Consider the following 13,934-nt stretch of genomic DNA (forward strand, 5'->3'; position numbering starts at 1 on the left):
GTTCTTGACAGTTTAGAACAAATATGTTCTCTCTAGCTCCTTGAGTGCAGGACTCCCCTGTGAGCAGAAAAAGGTAGGGTGGGGAAGAAGGACAATGCATTTTTCCAAATTTGGTTTTCTATTAGTATTAGTCCATGGCTTTTGTGACCTCTGAAATTGCCTGAGGGATAGGACGGAATAGCAGAGGTGCTATTCCTAAAGAAGCATTGTCTTAAAGAAGCATCGGAGTCACTTTCAAAAGAGAATCCATCTGTCTGACCTGACGGACACTCCATCCAAAGAATAGACAGACATTTTGGGAAGAGTATGAAAATGCTTGTGACTAAGAGAATGGTACAATTTGTTACTTCCTCTCTCTCCTTTTTTAATGGAAACTAGTGACCAGGTAATCTTGATTACTTCAAGTTTGAAGTGCTTAGCAGTGAGGGTGTAGGGTGATGCTGTAGGTTGTTGTGAACCACTGAACAAAGGATAGCAACCTATTAAAATTTGCTTGCAGAGTCACAATAGCTGAGCAACAGACTCACTGGCCTTTGCTATTTACCCCAAATTATATCTTACTACTCAAAAATCTTTCATAAAATAGCTGCGACCTATAATCTTCATTGGCAAACCAGTTTCATGGTAAGCAGTTCTGTGGTTCTTGACCAGTCTTACAGGCATTCCTATCCTCTGTGGAGGCATTTAACAGGCATCTAAAAACTTCAGCATCTGTTCTAAACTATTTGTCCAGGTACCTTCTGTGGTCAGTGAAAGACAAGGACACCCCTAGAGGGCAAATCTCTCTACAGGTGTCTATGCTGGCTGGGATACATGAGGTGACTCTAACTAGTGACTACTGGTACATACAGAGAGGGCACATATGCAGAGGTGCTTGTAGGTTGCTAGTGTTGGGTGAGATGCTGGAAAAGTGATATCCCGGAAACACACCTCACAACCATCCTGCTCCTGCTGAGTGTGAAAAGATGGAGCAACTGGACCCTGACACCTTGCTGCTGGAACCCTTTGCCCAGGTAGCCGGGGGGGAGGCGGGGGGGGGGGGGGTTGGGAGGGGTAAGTCGGGGGGGATCCTCGCAGGTGGCTGCTCCTCTAACACCCGGTGAGTGGTGGAGGCTGATGGGAAGGCTGTATGCGAGAGGAGGAGGGAGAGAGGAGGAGGTGGCTTCCTCCTGACGCCATTTCCGAGGGGCTGAGATATATAAATGAGCCGGTTGCTGCAGTGCCCCGTCTGGGATCTTCAGCCAGGGCACTGGCGTAGACACGCACGGTGCTGGTCTCCCGCCGGCACCTCGCCTGGAGCCCCCACGCCAGGGACAGGCTCACCCTCTGCCCCTGTCTCCCTTCCTCCATCCCGCCAGCACCATGAGCCGCCCAGGACTGCTCGCCGTCCTGCTGCTGGCCGTGCCGGGTAAGTGGGGCTGGGCTGGGCTCCGTGTCCCCCCCGCCTCCCGGGACCCTCAGCCCCGCCAACAGCGCTCATCCGCCGCGCCCCCTTCAGCCCCGCGGACAGCGCTGATCCGCCACGGCCCCTTCAGCACCACGGACAGCGGCAGCCGCAAGGTCACTGCCGAGGGCCGCGCCGGGCCCTGCCTGTCCCGCGGGCCGGGTCCAGCGGGCACTGACAGCCTGGGGACCTTCCTTTCCTTTCCCTTCCTTTCCCTTCCTTTCCCTTCCTTTCCCTTCCTTTCCCTTCCTTTCCCTTCCTTTCCCTTCCCTTCCCTTCCCTTCCCTTCCCTTCCCTTCCCTTCCCTTCCCTTCCCTTCCCTTCCCTTCCCTTCCCTTCCCTTCCCTTCCCTTCCCTTCCCTTCCCTTCCCTTCCCTTCCCTTCCCTTCCCTTCCCTTCCCTTCCCTTCCCTTCCCTTCCCTTCCCTTCCCTTCCCTTCCCTTCCCTTCCCTTCCCTTCCCTTCCCTTCCCTTCCCTTCCCTTCCCTTCCCTTCCCTTCCCTTCCCTTCCCTTCCCTTCCCTTCCCTTCCCTTCCCTTCCCTTCCCTTCCCTTCCCTTCCCTTCCCTTCCCTTCCCTTCCCTTCCCTTCCCTTCCCTTCCCTTCCCTTCCCTTCCCTTCCCTTCCCTTCCCTTCCCTTCCCTTCCCTTCCCTTCCCTTCCTTCTCCTCAGAGGGTAGGAGGGCACAATGGGGGGGCACAATGCACAGCTGCTGCATTCAGCTGTTGCACCCAAGGACCACTTCCACCATGCCCCTCTTCTCTACCACCATTTTTAGCAGGATCAGATTTCTTGGCTTGTCTCCCAGTGGAGGTGAATAACAAGCTCTCTTTTTTTGCCCTCCCCTCATTTTACAGCCATCTCCCTTCCCGTGACAAACGACATGAATAAAGGGGACACTAAGGTAAGGATGGGCATGTAGTGGAAGGGGCAAGTGACTCTGAAGGATGTGGTGTTTAACCTCCACCTAGATGGGTGGCTTTTGGCTGCCCCTGATGAAATACCCTGTAGGAAGTGCCAGGGATTTGCATGGAATCCCTACAGCAGGATATCCCTCCCCCGTCCCAGCCTCCCTCCCTGCCAGGTTTTACCCTTTGTGCATCCACTTCTGGGCACCTGGGCAGGCAGGAAGTCCTTTAGGATGTACCAGAAGGACCAAACAAGCTTGTCTGGAGAATGGTGAGGCTGGGGATGGAGGTTGGATATAACCCTCCCAATCCTCCTACTTTCAGCTTTTCAAAGATCCCAACAGGAGGTGACTCAGGGGAGAGTGGGGGGAGATGTGATTCAGGAAAGGGCATTGCTGGAACTGTGTGTGTTTGGGGGTGTGTACACATCTGTGTTTGGGCGTGTGTGGTGTGCTACTTTAACGTTCATGTTCCTGAAAAACAGGCAACTGGCTACTCTCAGATTGCTAATCTTTCCTCAGCTACTGCTCAGCTTGTCTGGATGTCTACAAGCAGTGTCAGGACTTGGCTGACCTCTCCAGCCTTCTTTTGTAGGCTTCTGTGTGTATGTCTGTGTCATCCCTCTCTGACATTCATAGCTGCACTTTGCAAGTGTGCGCACTCCCAACGGGCTCTCTTTGCATAGGTGTGTGTTTGCCTGTGTTGTTCTCTGACAGACCTCGTCTTCCTCCTGATATTATAATGCCCGCAGTCTTTCAGATGAGCTGATCTCTTAGCTGCCCAGATTAAGATTTCTACAGAAATGATTGTCCAGAAAGGAAACAACATCCTTCCCCCCCTGTTTCTTGAACGTCTTTGTTTCCTGAAATCTTCTAGCCGCATAATGGGTTTTCCCCAGGCAGGAGTAGGGGAGGACACATTCATGTCACTCTCAGCCACAGGCTCCATTGTACAGCATCTCTGCCTGTTGTTACCTACAGGGGAAGCGCCATGAGATGTGCTTCCCTGTGTCCTGTCAGATGTGCCTGGGCCTGGAGAGCTGTTGCTTTGTTAAGATCTTTAGCCTGCTTAGCCCTTGCTGGGGCTGAGCCGTGAGCCGTGAGCCACTGGGTGCCTGCTTCAGGCTGCATGTTGCTGGCTGAGAAAGGGGGCTTAGGGCAGGCACTTGCCATCCTGTGCCAGGAAGGGGTGCTCACTGGGCATCTGGTGGTACAATCCATTAATTCCACAGTTTTTCTTGTGAGATCTATTCCCCAATATATTCTATGTGCAAAACGTGGCACTTCCCAACAAGCCAGATTTAGCTTTTGTGGAAGCTGGTGCAACTCCATGGGAATGCTTCCACCAAGGAAAGGTTGTCTCCCAAGCCTGTCCCCTCCCTGAGTACTGCACTGCAGGCTCTAGCTGAGAGCAAAATCAAACCACACCTTTCTTTTGGTTTTTGCTGCAACTGGAAGGATCCATTAGGGCTCTTCCACCTTCACCACCCTCTGAGACACAGTATGTCAGTGAAGGAGATCCCGGTCTCACAGGACACATCAGGGCAGGGATATCATTACATGGGTACAGCAGTGAGCACAACAGCTCTTCCTACACACCATGCTGCTCTAGATCTGCTCTGTGCCACCAGCAGTTGTGGGTGACTCGGAGCTGTGAAATGTGTAGTCAGCATCTGCAGGCCTTTCCTGGGCAGCTTGTCAGGCTTTCCATACACCGAGGGCTTTCCATGGGGAGCTGAACACGACCAAAATTTTTACAATATCTCTGGTGTTTGTCCACTCTTATGCTCGAAGGACACCATTTCCTGCTTACAAATATACATTTCAGAAGGGTCTGAGCACAGCCAAGCTCAAAAATAGTGAAGTCTATTCTTGTAAGGACACAATCCTTTGGAGGTTTCTGTGTAGGGATAGCATGAGCAGCTCTTAAGGATCTAGTTACATGCTCATGGTTAGAGGACAGCTATGGCAAAATCCCAGTCCGAGTTTCTGCACTGGATTAATTACATTCATTTGGAAAGGCTCTCCTTCATTTCCTGTTGCAGGCTGTTATTTCATGACCTTGTGAAGTCTCACTCTGCAAGACTCGCTCTTACAAAAAGTCAAGGAGAGTGTTGTGGAATGACTGCACTCTTCATTTTATTGTGTTACAAAGTTCCACCACAGAGTTGGCCCTATTTCTGTGGTGACCGATGTGTTTCTTTGTCTTCAGATAAAGATCTTAGATCAGCTTAGAAGTCTTCAAAAAGCTTGTACAGCGTGTTTCATTGGGCCAGGTTCTTATTTCTCATGCTGAGAAGGTCCTTACTTCTGAAGCTGCATTGAACACAGCTGCAATAAGTGGCTCCAGAGACTGGGAAACACAGGAGGGAAGTATCAGAATTTGGGGTTTGTTCAATATAATGGTAGAGTGAAGTGACTCAAAGTCATCTAAAATCAATATTAATGGATTGCTTGTGGCATAGGAGAATGATACCAGGGAAATTTCCCTGCTTTCTTTTTGTTAGATCTTTCCTGTAACATTTTTAATCCAGCAGACAATCTCCTCAAACTATATAAATAGTTAAGAGTTCAGCATTTTATGGCTGTGATGTACAAAAGCAGAATTCTCTCCTTACACAGGGTGAAAATTTGCCCATTCTGGCTCGTCAAGAATATATCTGATTGCTTGAATGAGCAACATTGAAGATGACTGGGAATTGCTGACTTGTGTTTAATTTCTACTGCAGCCGCAGTGCTTTGCTCTCCTGAGAATGGCACCTTGTGAGGGAGGTCAGGACTTTTAGGGCTGCCTGCAGAAATTGTCAGAAAAGGTTCAGGAAGTTAATTTTTTGCCCCCAAGGCTTACACATATCCTTTTTTTTCTTTTTTTTTTTTTTTTTTAATTTAGCCTCTTTTTTCCACAGGCACTCAGGAGCCCTGCATACTCTCTGGGCTGCTTTATAAATGACCATCCTTTTGAACTAAGCAGCCTGATCCCCGCACTGCTAACCAGCACTGGACTGTAGAGAATGCTGCTTTCTCTCCTGTGTGCCCATTTGGGTCTACCATGACCATACAGCAGGGCTGCTGATGGGGTGGCAAGGGTGCCTTTACCCTTGACAGAGGTGCCACCTTGCCTTTGCAAGAAGAGCTAGACCTGCAATCTCAGTACAAGTGACAAACTAGATTAATAATGATTTTCATTTAACACCAAAGAAAAGGGCTGCTGGAAAGGGGAGGCCCGGACTTCATTCTGTCTGAGAAGCTGCCTCAGGCGGTTGCAAATACTTCAGAGGCAAGTGTGGAAACTTCCTTGCTCTCAAATGACCTGTCTCTGACAACAGCTCTTCCAGTCTATAATAGATGGCTTGGACCCTCAAGCACAAAGTCAAACACTTCTCCAGAGTGTCTTGTCTTTCTCTAGGGCTTGAGAGCAGTATTTCTCATCCGTGTTGGAAAGTACAATATACCTCATGTCACCCTCCACGTCTGGCTGTAGTCTAATTGCGGTGCCCTTCTCAGGGCTCAAAGAGCTCACAGATTTCAAGGTCACCTGTTGGCGAACTTGACCCCACTTGTTCCTCTCTACAGTCTCCCACTGAGCCCTTTCATGAGATGCGTGTAGAGATATGTTGACTCTCTATGTATATATCCGGATCCCCTTTAATATCCTGACATGCCCAGCCCCTGGGATGGGCTAGAGTAGTGGGATCCTCAGCTGAAGTGCGCGTCATGTTGAAGAAGCTCTTTCCATTGCCATGTGCCATTTGCTCACTTCTCAGTTTCGGGAGGTACCTTCTGCTCTTGCGTTAGGTAAAACAGGAACCGAACATTCAGTTCTGGCTCAACCAGAAAAACAGAAGGATCTGTGCCATCATCTGCTGTGTTTTAGCCTTGGTAACAAATAGATTTAGGGGGAAAAAAAAGACAATAAAGCAGTGCTTTAATTTGTATTTTTGTCTCTTTCTAGGTGATGAAGTGCATCGTAGAGGTCATCTCTGATACTCTATCAAAGCCAAACCCCCTGCCGATCAGCGAGGAATGCCTAGAAACACTCAGAGGAGGTACAGGCTCAGATTTAACGCTGGATATCAGCAAGAGCAGATCTGGCAGAGATACAAGCAGGGTCTGGTCCATGCTTCATGGACCTGACAAGGGGTCCCTGACACACTCACCTTCCTTGTGGTCACCTCACAAGGCTGCACCGGGCCCCAGAAGCAGGGACGGAGTCTCTGCTGAGCCCAGGCCATGCATCGTGCTGGCACCGCAGCTGGGGCAGGCTCTGGGTGGCATGAAACTGCCTGGTTTTCATGGGACCTGGGACCTTCCTGTCACCTTAACCACACGGTTAAGAGATGTGGCAGCAGATCAGGCCAAGGGAGAGAAAAGAGTAAACGAAGAGGGATGTGGCATTTGGGGTTGCTTTTAATTTCCTGGGGGTGGGGGGAGGTTGTCTTTGACCACCTTCTGTACCAAGTCTCCCCTATTGCAGATGAACGAATCATTTCCATCCTTCGCCACCAAAATTTATTGAAGGAACTTCAGGAAATTGCGGCTCAAGGTACAGTTTCACTACAGTTTTGGGGAAGAAGGCTTCCTTAAGTTGAATGCAAGTTCCTTTGGTTTGGAGAGACGTGGGCAGCTCACCTCTTGTCAATGTAGAAGCAGCAGCAGCACAGAGCTGTACAAAAGGGTGTGCAAGGGGGAAAAGGGTTCCCTTTTCCTCTCAGGTGCCCAGGTCCCCAGAGCTGGTGTGGAGGTCCCATGCAAGGCTACTTCAAAGCCAGTGCAGGTGCCTCTGCCCAGGTGGTTCCATTGAGGCTGCAACAGGGCTCTCCGCAGGCTGCAAGGAGAGCAGCTACCAGCCTTCCCTCCTCCTTCTTGGGGTAACCCACCTGGCAGCCCTCCCTCACCAGGGCATCCCTGTGCCCTGTTCCTGTGTGGCACGGCTGCCAGGGATGGCTGGGACACAGTGCCTCTACGTTCCTTTCAGAGCAGAGGAGCCACAGAGGCAACAGGGAGAAGGGAGAGGGAAAATTCAGGAAGCCAAGATTAGGAGAGAGCTCTATGCAGCTCCCAAAGCAATAGTTTGATCACTGCCCAAATCCCACTGGTGGAGGGACCAGCTGGGCAGTAACCCCAGACAGGCTCCATTGATGCTCTGATGATCCAGAAGAAACCTGGGCCTCTTCAGTGTGCTGGGATGCTGGTGTCCAGGCACACCAGGGTTGTGAGGAGGAGTGCTTGGCTACCAGACAGGCTGTGCCATATAGCATGGAGTCCATGGTAGGGATTTGTTTCACAGAAGTGCATCTTGCTGGGCCCTTTCCTTGGGTTGAGCCCATCACACTGTTTTATCCTGGGGTACCATGAGCTGTAATCTACAGATCAGTGACCACGGATAGGAGAGTGGTGGGAAAAGCAAAGGTATTTACTTTGGTCTCCTCTGTGCTAGCTGCAGCTGGTCCTGCTCAGGCTGGAGAGCCCACACCATTCAGCTCTGCCCTGTGCAGGGCTAGAGAGGACTGGGCCGGCAGTGTTGGCTCTTGCCTTTGCATCAAGGCATAGAAGCAGGGCATGAGCTGGGTTGGATGGGGCTTGCTTGGCTTGTGGTTCCCAGTGGGATGGGGTGCCTGGGGAGCGCTGGTTGCCAAGAGAGCTGCGCTCTGACCTCCAGCTCGTGCTGCCTTCAGACAGCGCTTCCTCCAGGGTGTTGCTTTTGTTGAGCTGGCTCCATAATCCCAGAGGCTAAGGTGTGGTGGGAATGAATGCTGCTCCTCCCTCCCAGGTCCCCCACGACGAGGCAGGAGGGCACAGGGGCTCTCAGTGCTCACCTCAACAGAGGTACATGGGCAGCATCTGGAGGAGGCAACCTTTATCTTTCAGTACTCTTATGCTTAAGTCTTTTGTTGGCCTCAGTGTGCTGCAGTTCAGCAGCTCTTATTCCCTAGCTCTCCATTGATATTACTTTCCCTAGCAACCCTGCTCCTCTGTTTGTTCAGAGACCTTTTTCTTTCCTGCAGATGATGTTTTTGATGGTGGTTTTGATACTGCAGTTGATTCATGTATCCTCCCCAGTCTCACTTCTCCTCGCAGCTCCCCTTTGGCAGAGTTGTCCATTGTAGAAGATATGTGTACAATTATAAAGGGCAGAGAACTATTTTCCTGTCTCTGCTTTCTGAAGCACAGGTGGGCTTGTTGCCCTTCCCTACTTTTTGTTACTTGGTGCAGGTGCCAATGAGAGAACACAGCAGCAGAAGAAAAACAGTGGCTTCGAAGATGAACTTTCTGAAGTCCTTGAAAGTCAGAACGACAAGAACAAGCAGAGAGGTCAGTGTCAGCCTCCCCTCCAGGAAATCCAGGTCAGGCTGTAAACAAGGATGTTCTTTCTAACAGCCTTGATACGTCCATCTGCTTCTCATTTAGGCATCTTCTTTGATACTGCTGCTGACACACACAAGCAACCCGGTGTTTGCTTTGTTCTTATTTACCAGCTTAAACAACATGTAATTTCTGAGCTATAGTAGCTGGTGATGGTCAAGCTACCAAACTGATCATTACCATGAGCACCATCACTCACTCCTAATGCTTAAAGTGAGTCACAGCCAGGGAAATCCCGTACTGAAACTCAGTGATATAGGCAAGAGCGATCTGGGCCTGCTCCTGCCGCCCTTGTTTCCAGGCATGCAACGTATTAGGCTATGGGTCTCTGGAGGGACAATCGAACTTGTGATATACACAGTGCCCACACCCACACAAAACACCTGCATCTTGGAAACACCACATTCAGCTGGGATTTTCCCCTTGTCACTAGGTTTCTATGGTCTGGCTAGAGACAGGCAGTGGAGGGAAAAGGAAGGTTTGGCCCCTTCCCTTTTCCACATCAGGAAGAGAGGATGCCATTGTGGGGTAAGGTGATTTCTTGCCCAGCAGCAGCACCACCACAGAGGGTCTCAGGTGGTGGTGTGTGTCTGCACCACAGTGGCGCAGTGATTCTGCGATGTCAGCCCAAAGCGATGAGGAGCGATACCTGAGGAGCACTACCCCTGGGGGCTGCTGCTGCAGCCAGCACAGCCAAAAGCCAACCGAGAGGATGGGTAGCACTGCGTCTCCATCCCACCAGGGGCAGAGCTGAGCCTCTTGCTCCAGTAGTGTGGTGACTGCATGAGGATGAAGCGTGGCATGTTGGACAATCCAGCCCCACAGGCAGCCCAGTGATACCAGTGTGGTATCACTGGTGGCCACCAGCCCTGCATCTCTGGCTCTCTGCATCCATCCCCTCACCCCAGCACACTCCTCAGCCCTGCCTGGGGCTCCACTCGCCTTTGCATACCCATCTGGCTTTTCCCACTGCTTTTAAACCCCCCATCTTTTCTTTTGTGAAGTGGCCAATTATGTTAAAAGAGGCCAGTCTCTGACATGAACAGGAGCCAATACCCAGCCCACACTAAGCTCCTGCTGAGTCGCTGCTTTGGCAGAAGCGGAGTCATCCCCCCCCTCCCTCCAGCTCGCCCGCAAACAGCCCGGGCTCCTTTTTCATCCTGGTGGGAGAAATTAGGACACGATGTTAGCGTAGCGCTGAGAGCAGGGAGTTCTGCAAGGGCTGTATCATTTCATTTTACATGCAATCTGATTTCGTGTGGGGCAAGTTTTTTGTTGGCATCTCAAGAGATGGTGATGAGGGCCGTGCCGCAGCGAAGCACTTCAGCATATGTTTAACTTCAGCCTTGCAAGTCTCTCCAGGAGAGCAGCCACCAGTGGAAGCACTGGCTTGCTTGAACACAAGCATATGTTGAAGTGAGTTGCGAAAGGATCCATGGGCTGGTTCAGCAGATTGCGAAGCGGGGCTGAAGCTCCCTAAGAAATGCACGGGCTTTGCTGGTTGTGAAATGAGCTCTCAGGAGAGGTGTTGCTTCTTGCTCCTCCCTCTGCAGACGCAGCAGGGGAGCACCCTGAAGAGGAGCAGCCGACGGGGTCCCTGCCTGAGCTGGCAGCACAGAAAACCCAGCAAAATGAAGATTCAAGAGAGGAAGGAAAAAACAGCCTGGAGGAGAGGGAGCCCAGGCCACGGGATGCCGACCCTGGAGAGAAGGAGGATCAGGAGGAAGCGGAGAGCAATGAGATTGGGCGGGCAGAGGATGCCCAGCAAGATGAAGCTTTAGACAACCACATCAGCAAAGACTTCAACGAGGACGAGCGGCAGCAGCGAGAGGATGAAGAGGAGGAGCCCAGAGGCTCCAGGGACAGCCTGGAGCTCGAGGATGAGGGAGAGCAGCCATCCAGGCAGGGAGAGGATCAGAGCAAGGAGGCGGCAGGGGAGCGTGTGGAGCGGGAGGATGATGGAGGAGACGATGCTGTAGAGGAGGACCCTACCGAAGCAGAGAGGTCACTTGATTTGGCTGAGGAGGAGGAGGCCGAGGAGATGCAGGGCGATGACAGTACGTATCCCAGACAACTGCACTGATACCTACCCGGGGTGAGCTGAGACCACTGAGACAGACGGATAAGAGGCTTTAAAGCCTAAAAGTTCAGGCAGGTGCTTAGTGGGTTTACAGAAATACCTCCACCGACAGCCACCCAGACCCCCCCGCAGGCGCCTGTCCATGCAGGCCCACACGCAGCAGATAACACAGGCCTGGCAGCTGCCTGCTGCTCAGTTTCCATATCAAGGGACAATCAAGGGACAATCAGTTTCTTTTTCTTTAACTTCCTACGTGGTTTTTGACTGCTGCCTCCAAGCCCTGTTACTGACATGATGATGTGAGAGTGGGTATTTCCAGAATCCTGGGAAAATGGGAAACCCACCTTGAATCACCCCTGAAGGCTCAGTTCAAAGTTGGAGTGTAACCAGGTCAACACTTGTGCTCACTGTTGTGTTTAATGCTCTTTCAGATAATGACGACGCTCTGGGATTTGGCAAAGATGAGCAGAGCTCGGAGGAGGAGGAGGAGGAGGAAGAGAAACCCCGGGCACTGAGAGGAGGAAGGCATCGCCTGGAGGATGAGGGGATGCAGGGGGAGAAGGACACTTTCCAGCCCAGGGATGCCAAAAGTGAGGAGATGGAGGAGGAGTCCTCCAGGGAGTGGGAAGACTCCAAGAGGTGGAATAAAATGGATGAGCTGGCCAAGCAGCTGACATCAAAGAAGCGCATGGAGGAAAATGACAGTGGGGAAGACCCAGACAGGTCCATGAAAATGGTGTTCAGGTCCCGCAAGTATGACTTCAGTGATCCAGAGGAAGATGTGAGAAGATCATGGAAGCATCATTCGAAAGAGGACAGCAGTGAAGGAGGCTTCCCGCTTGCTCCCATGCCTGAGGAAAAGAAGGATGAGGAAGGCAGCGCTAACAGGAGAACGGAGGTTGGTGTACGTAGCCTTAAGAATAAATCCCACTTGGTTATTACTTGGGAATCCAAACTATGCTTGGAGATGCTTGGAGATGTGGATTGTACTTTGGCATTATGCAGCCAGCATCGGTTCTCTGTGACATTAAGGAGATGCTTGGTGACCTTTTACCCATTCAGCCCTAGGTATTATTGAGATTTGTGCCTGTCTGTGCCTTTGTCTGTGCCTCACCTCCAGGTGAGTGGAGCCAGTTTGGTGCAGCTCTCTTGCCTCCAAAACACCCCTCTTGCCTTAATTACACACCAAAACTCTGCCCAAAGATTGCCCATCAGCATCCCCTGCTGAGAGGGCATCTCCAGTTGCATTGGTTCAAAGCAAAGCCAAACGCCTTGGTGCTGAGCAGGGATGCAGCGGATGCCTGCCGAGGAGGTGGGCACCGGCAGTGGGGGAAGGGAAGGCACAGGCTCTGGCTCTGCCACAGCAGCTGCCACCCTGTCCCCTCTGCTGGCTTTTGGGCCATGTGGCTGTATGGCTTGGCCAGTGAGGCTAGTGTGGGCACAGCCCGGGGCTGTGAGTGCTGTCCCTGCACTCGCCAGGGCTCGGCACGCTGCCAGAGCTGGAGCTTTCCCAGGGGCTGAGCTAAGAGCCCTGCAGAGGGGCAGGGTGATTTTCCTGTTCTGGAAAAATAGCTCCGTGATGAGAAAAATGACTTTTTTTTTACATACTGATTTTTTTCACACTGCCCACATGCAGCACAGGCCAGTGGCTCAGCGTTGGCCTGTGCTTGGCAGCCAGCACGGCTCCACTCCCTCTGCACAGGAGAGGGGCCATCACCTCAGCGCTGCCGGCAGAAGAAGGCACTTTTAGCAGCGACAGCCCCCAGTTTGCTCCCGCAGAGCCCACTGCTGCCCCGGGCAAGCCCCAGGTGGCAGAGCTGTGAGGGACAGGCAGGGCTGGGGCTGGCAGCGAGACAGGGCCACTTGCATATGACTGGAGTTGGGGCAAAGCCACGCAGTTACGAGTTTGAGTTCCTGCGCTAAACGAAATAGCTTCAGGTGATGGCATAATGCACAAGAGCTGCTACAGAAAGGCCACCAAGCCATGGCAAGCTTGAGCCTTTAAACTAACGGCTTCCTCAGTCAGTATTTTCCCAAACGGAAAAGCCTCTTCTGGTACTGGAGGCGCATGTGGACGCCCAGCACAGCATGGGGAGAGGGGACATCTCTGTCCCCTCCACTTGCCACAGGTGGCAGGAACCCATGCCCGTCCCGGTTTGACACCGCTGCCTCAACACAGGCGCCCAGGGCCATTTGGCAGTGCCCACCCTGAGCGCAGCTCCCTGGCAGCCATCTTCCTCCCGCCCCACGCTCAGGGAGAGACCCCTCAGGGGCTGCCATGGCTGGCAGCAGGGCTGGGGCAGGATGGGGGTGGCATGTCTTGACCCCATCGCCAGCTGCAGCCATTTAACATTAGGACAGGACTAATTAGAGTTTGAGCACAGACAACATCTGTCCAGAGAAACAGGCTGAAGGGATGGGGAGAGACATGGCTGTGCTCGTACCACCCCTGGCAACTAGCCCTGGGCAAGGCCTTCCATAGCTCTGGGCGGGCGAGGGCTGCCCAGCCATGGCCACTGATGTGTATCCCGGGCTTTCATTGCAGGACCAGGAGCTGGAGAGCCTGGCCGCCATCGAGGCCGAGCTGGAGCGCGTCGCCCACAAGCTGCACGAGCTGAGGCGAGGCTGAGGGCCTCAGCCCTCCCCGCCCAGGCGACCGCCGCCGCCCTCCTCCCTCCCCACCGCCTCTTCGTTTCCTGATGTAAAAGCAATTAAGCCGGAGCAGAAGCATCCTGCCTAGGAAACCAACCTCGCTAGCGCCCAGGCCTGCCTCCCTCGCCATCGTGTTGTGCCCATCACTGCTTCTCCACCTCACGCTCCCCTGTCCCAACAGGGACGCCCACCCGCCCGGCCGGGCGCCGGTGAGCGCGAAGTGCAACCTACACGTGTATTTTTCTGTCCGGGTGGGGGTTTTTCTCCCTCTTTCTTTTTTTTTTTTAAAAGACAAGACAGCTTTCTAGAAAGTTCTCCTTCCACTGGTAGTTTCACTGGGTTAAAAAAAACCCAAAAACCTGCAATAACTTGTTATCTTTTGATTAAAAGCTGAGAACTCTGACTGTAATATATTCTATATAAAAAAATTTATCTAAGGAAAAATAAAACTGCAGTGAGTTCCTTCCTTTGTTTTGGCAGCTTGTCTCGG

The 13,934-nt window shown here is 52.3% G+C and overlaps 1 protein-coding gene across 3 annotated transcripts; it reads left to right on the forward strand.

Moving 5' to 3' along the window:
- Positions 1-1,169: 1,169 nt before the first annotated feature.
- Positions 1,170-13,910, forward strand: CHGA (chromogranin A). Of its 3 annotated transcripts, none has more exons than XM_063333356.1 (8): positions 1,171-1,408; positions 2,300-2,346; positions 6,302-6,395; positions 6,824-6,892; positions 8,563-8,661; positions 10,266-10,769; positions 11,224-11,696; positions 13,338-13,910. In XM_063333356.1, exons 1-8 carry the CDS (start codon positions 1,363-1,365, stop codon positions 13,419-13,421), a joined length of 1,416 nt encoding a protein of 471 aa, XP_063189426.1. In that variant the 5' UTR covers positions 1,171-1,362; the 3' UTR covers positions 13,422-13,910. The 3 variants fall into 3 exon arrangements, with proteins under 3 accessions (XP_063189428.1, XP_063189426.1, XP_063189427.1); XM_063333357.1 differs by having other exon boundaries at positions 1,173-1,408; positions 11,224-11,690; XM_063333358.1 differs by lacking the exon at positions 8,563-8,661 and having other exon boundaries at positions 1,170-1,408.
- Positions 13,911-13,934: the final 24 nt, after the last annotated feature.

Source organism: Chroicocephalus ridibundus, chromosome 4 (genome assembly GCF_963924245.1).
Source record: "Chroicocephalus ridibundus chromosome 4, bChrRid1.1, whole genome shotgun sequence".
NCBI classification, from domain to species: domain Eukaryota; kingdom Metazoa; phylum Chordata; class Aves; order Charadriiformes; family Laridae; genus Chroicocephalus; species Chroicocephalus ridibundus.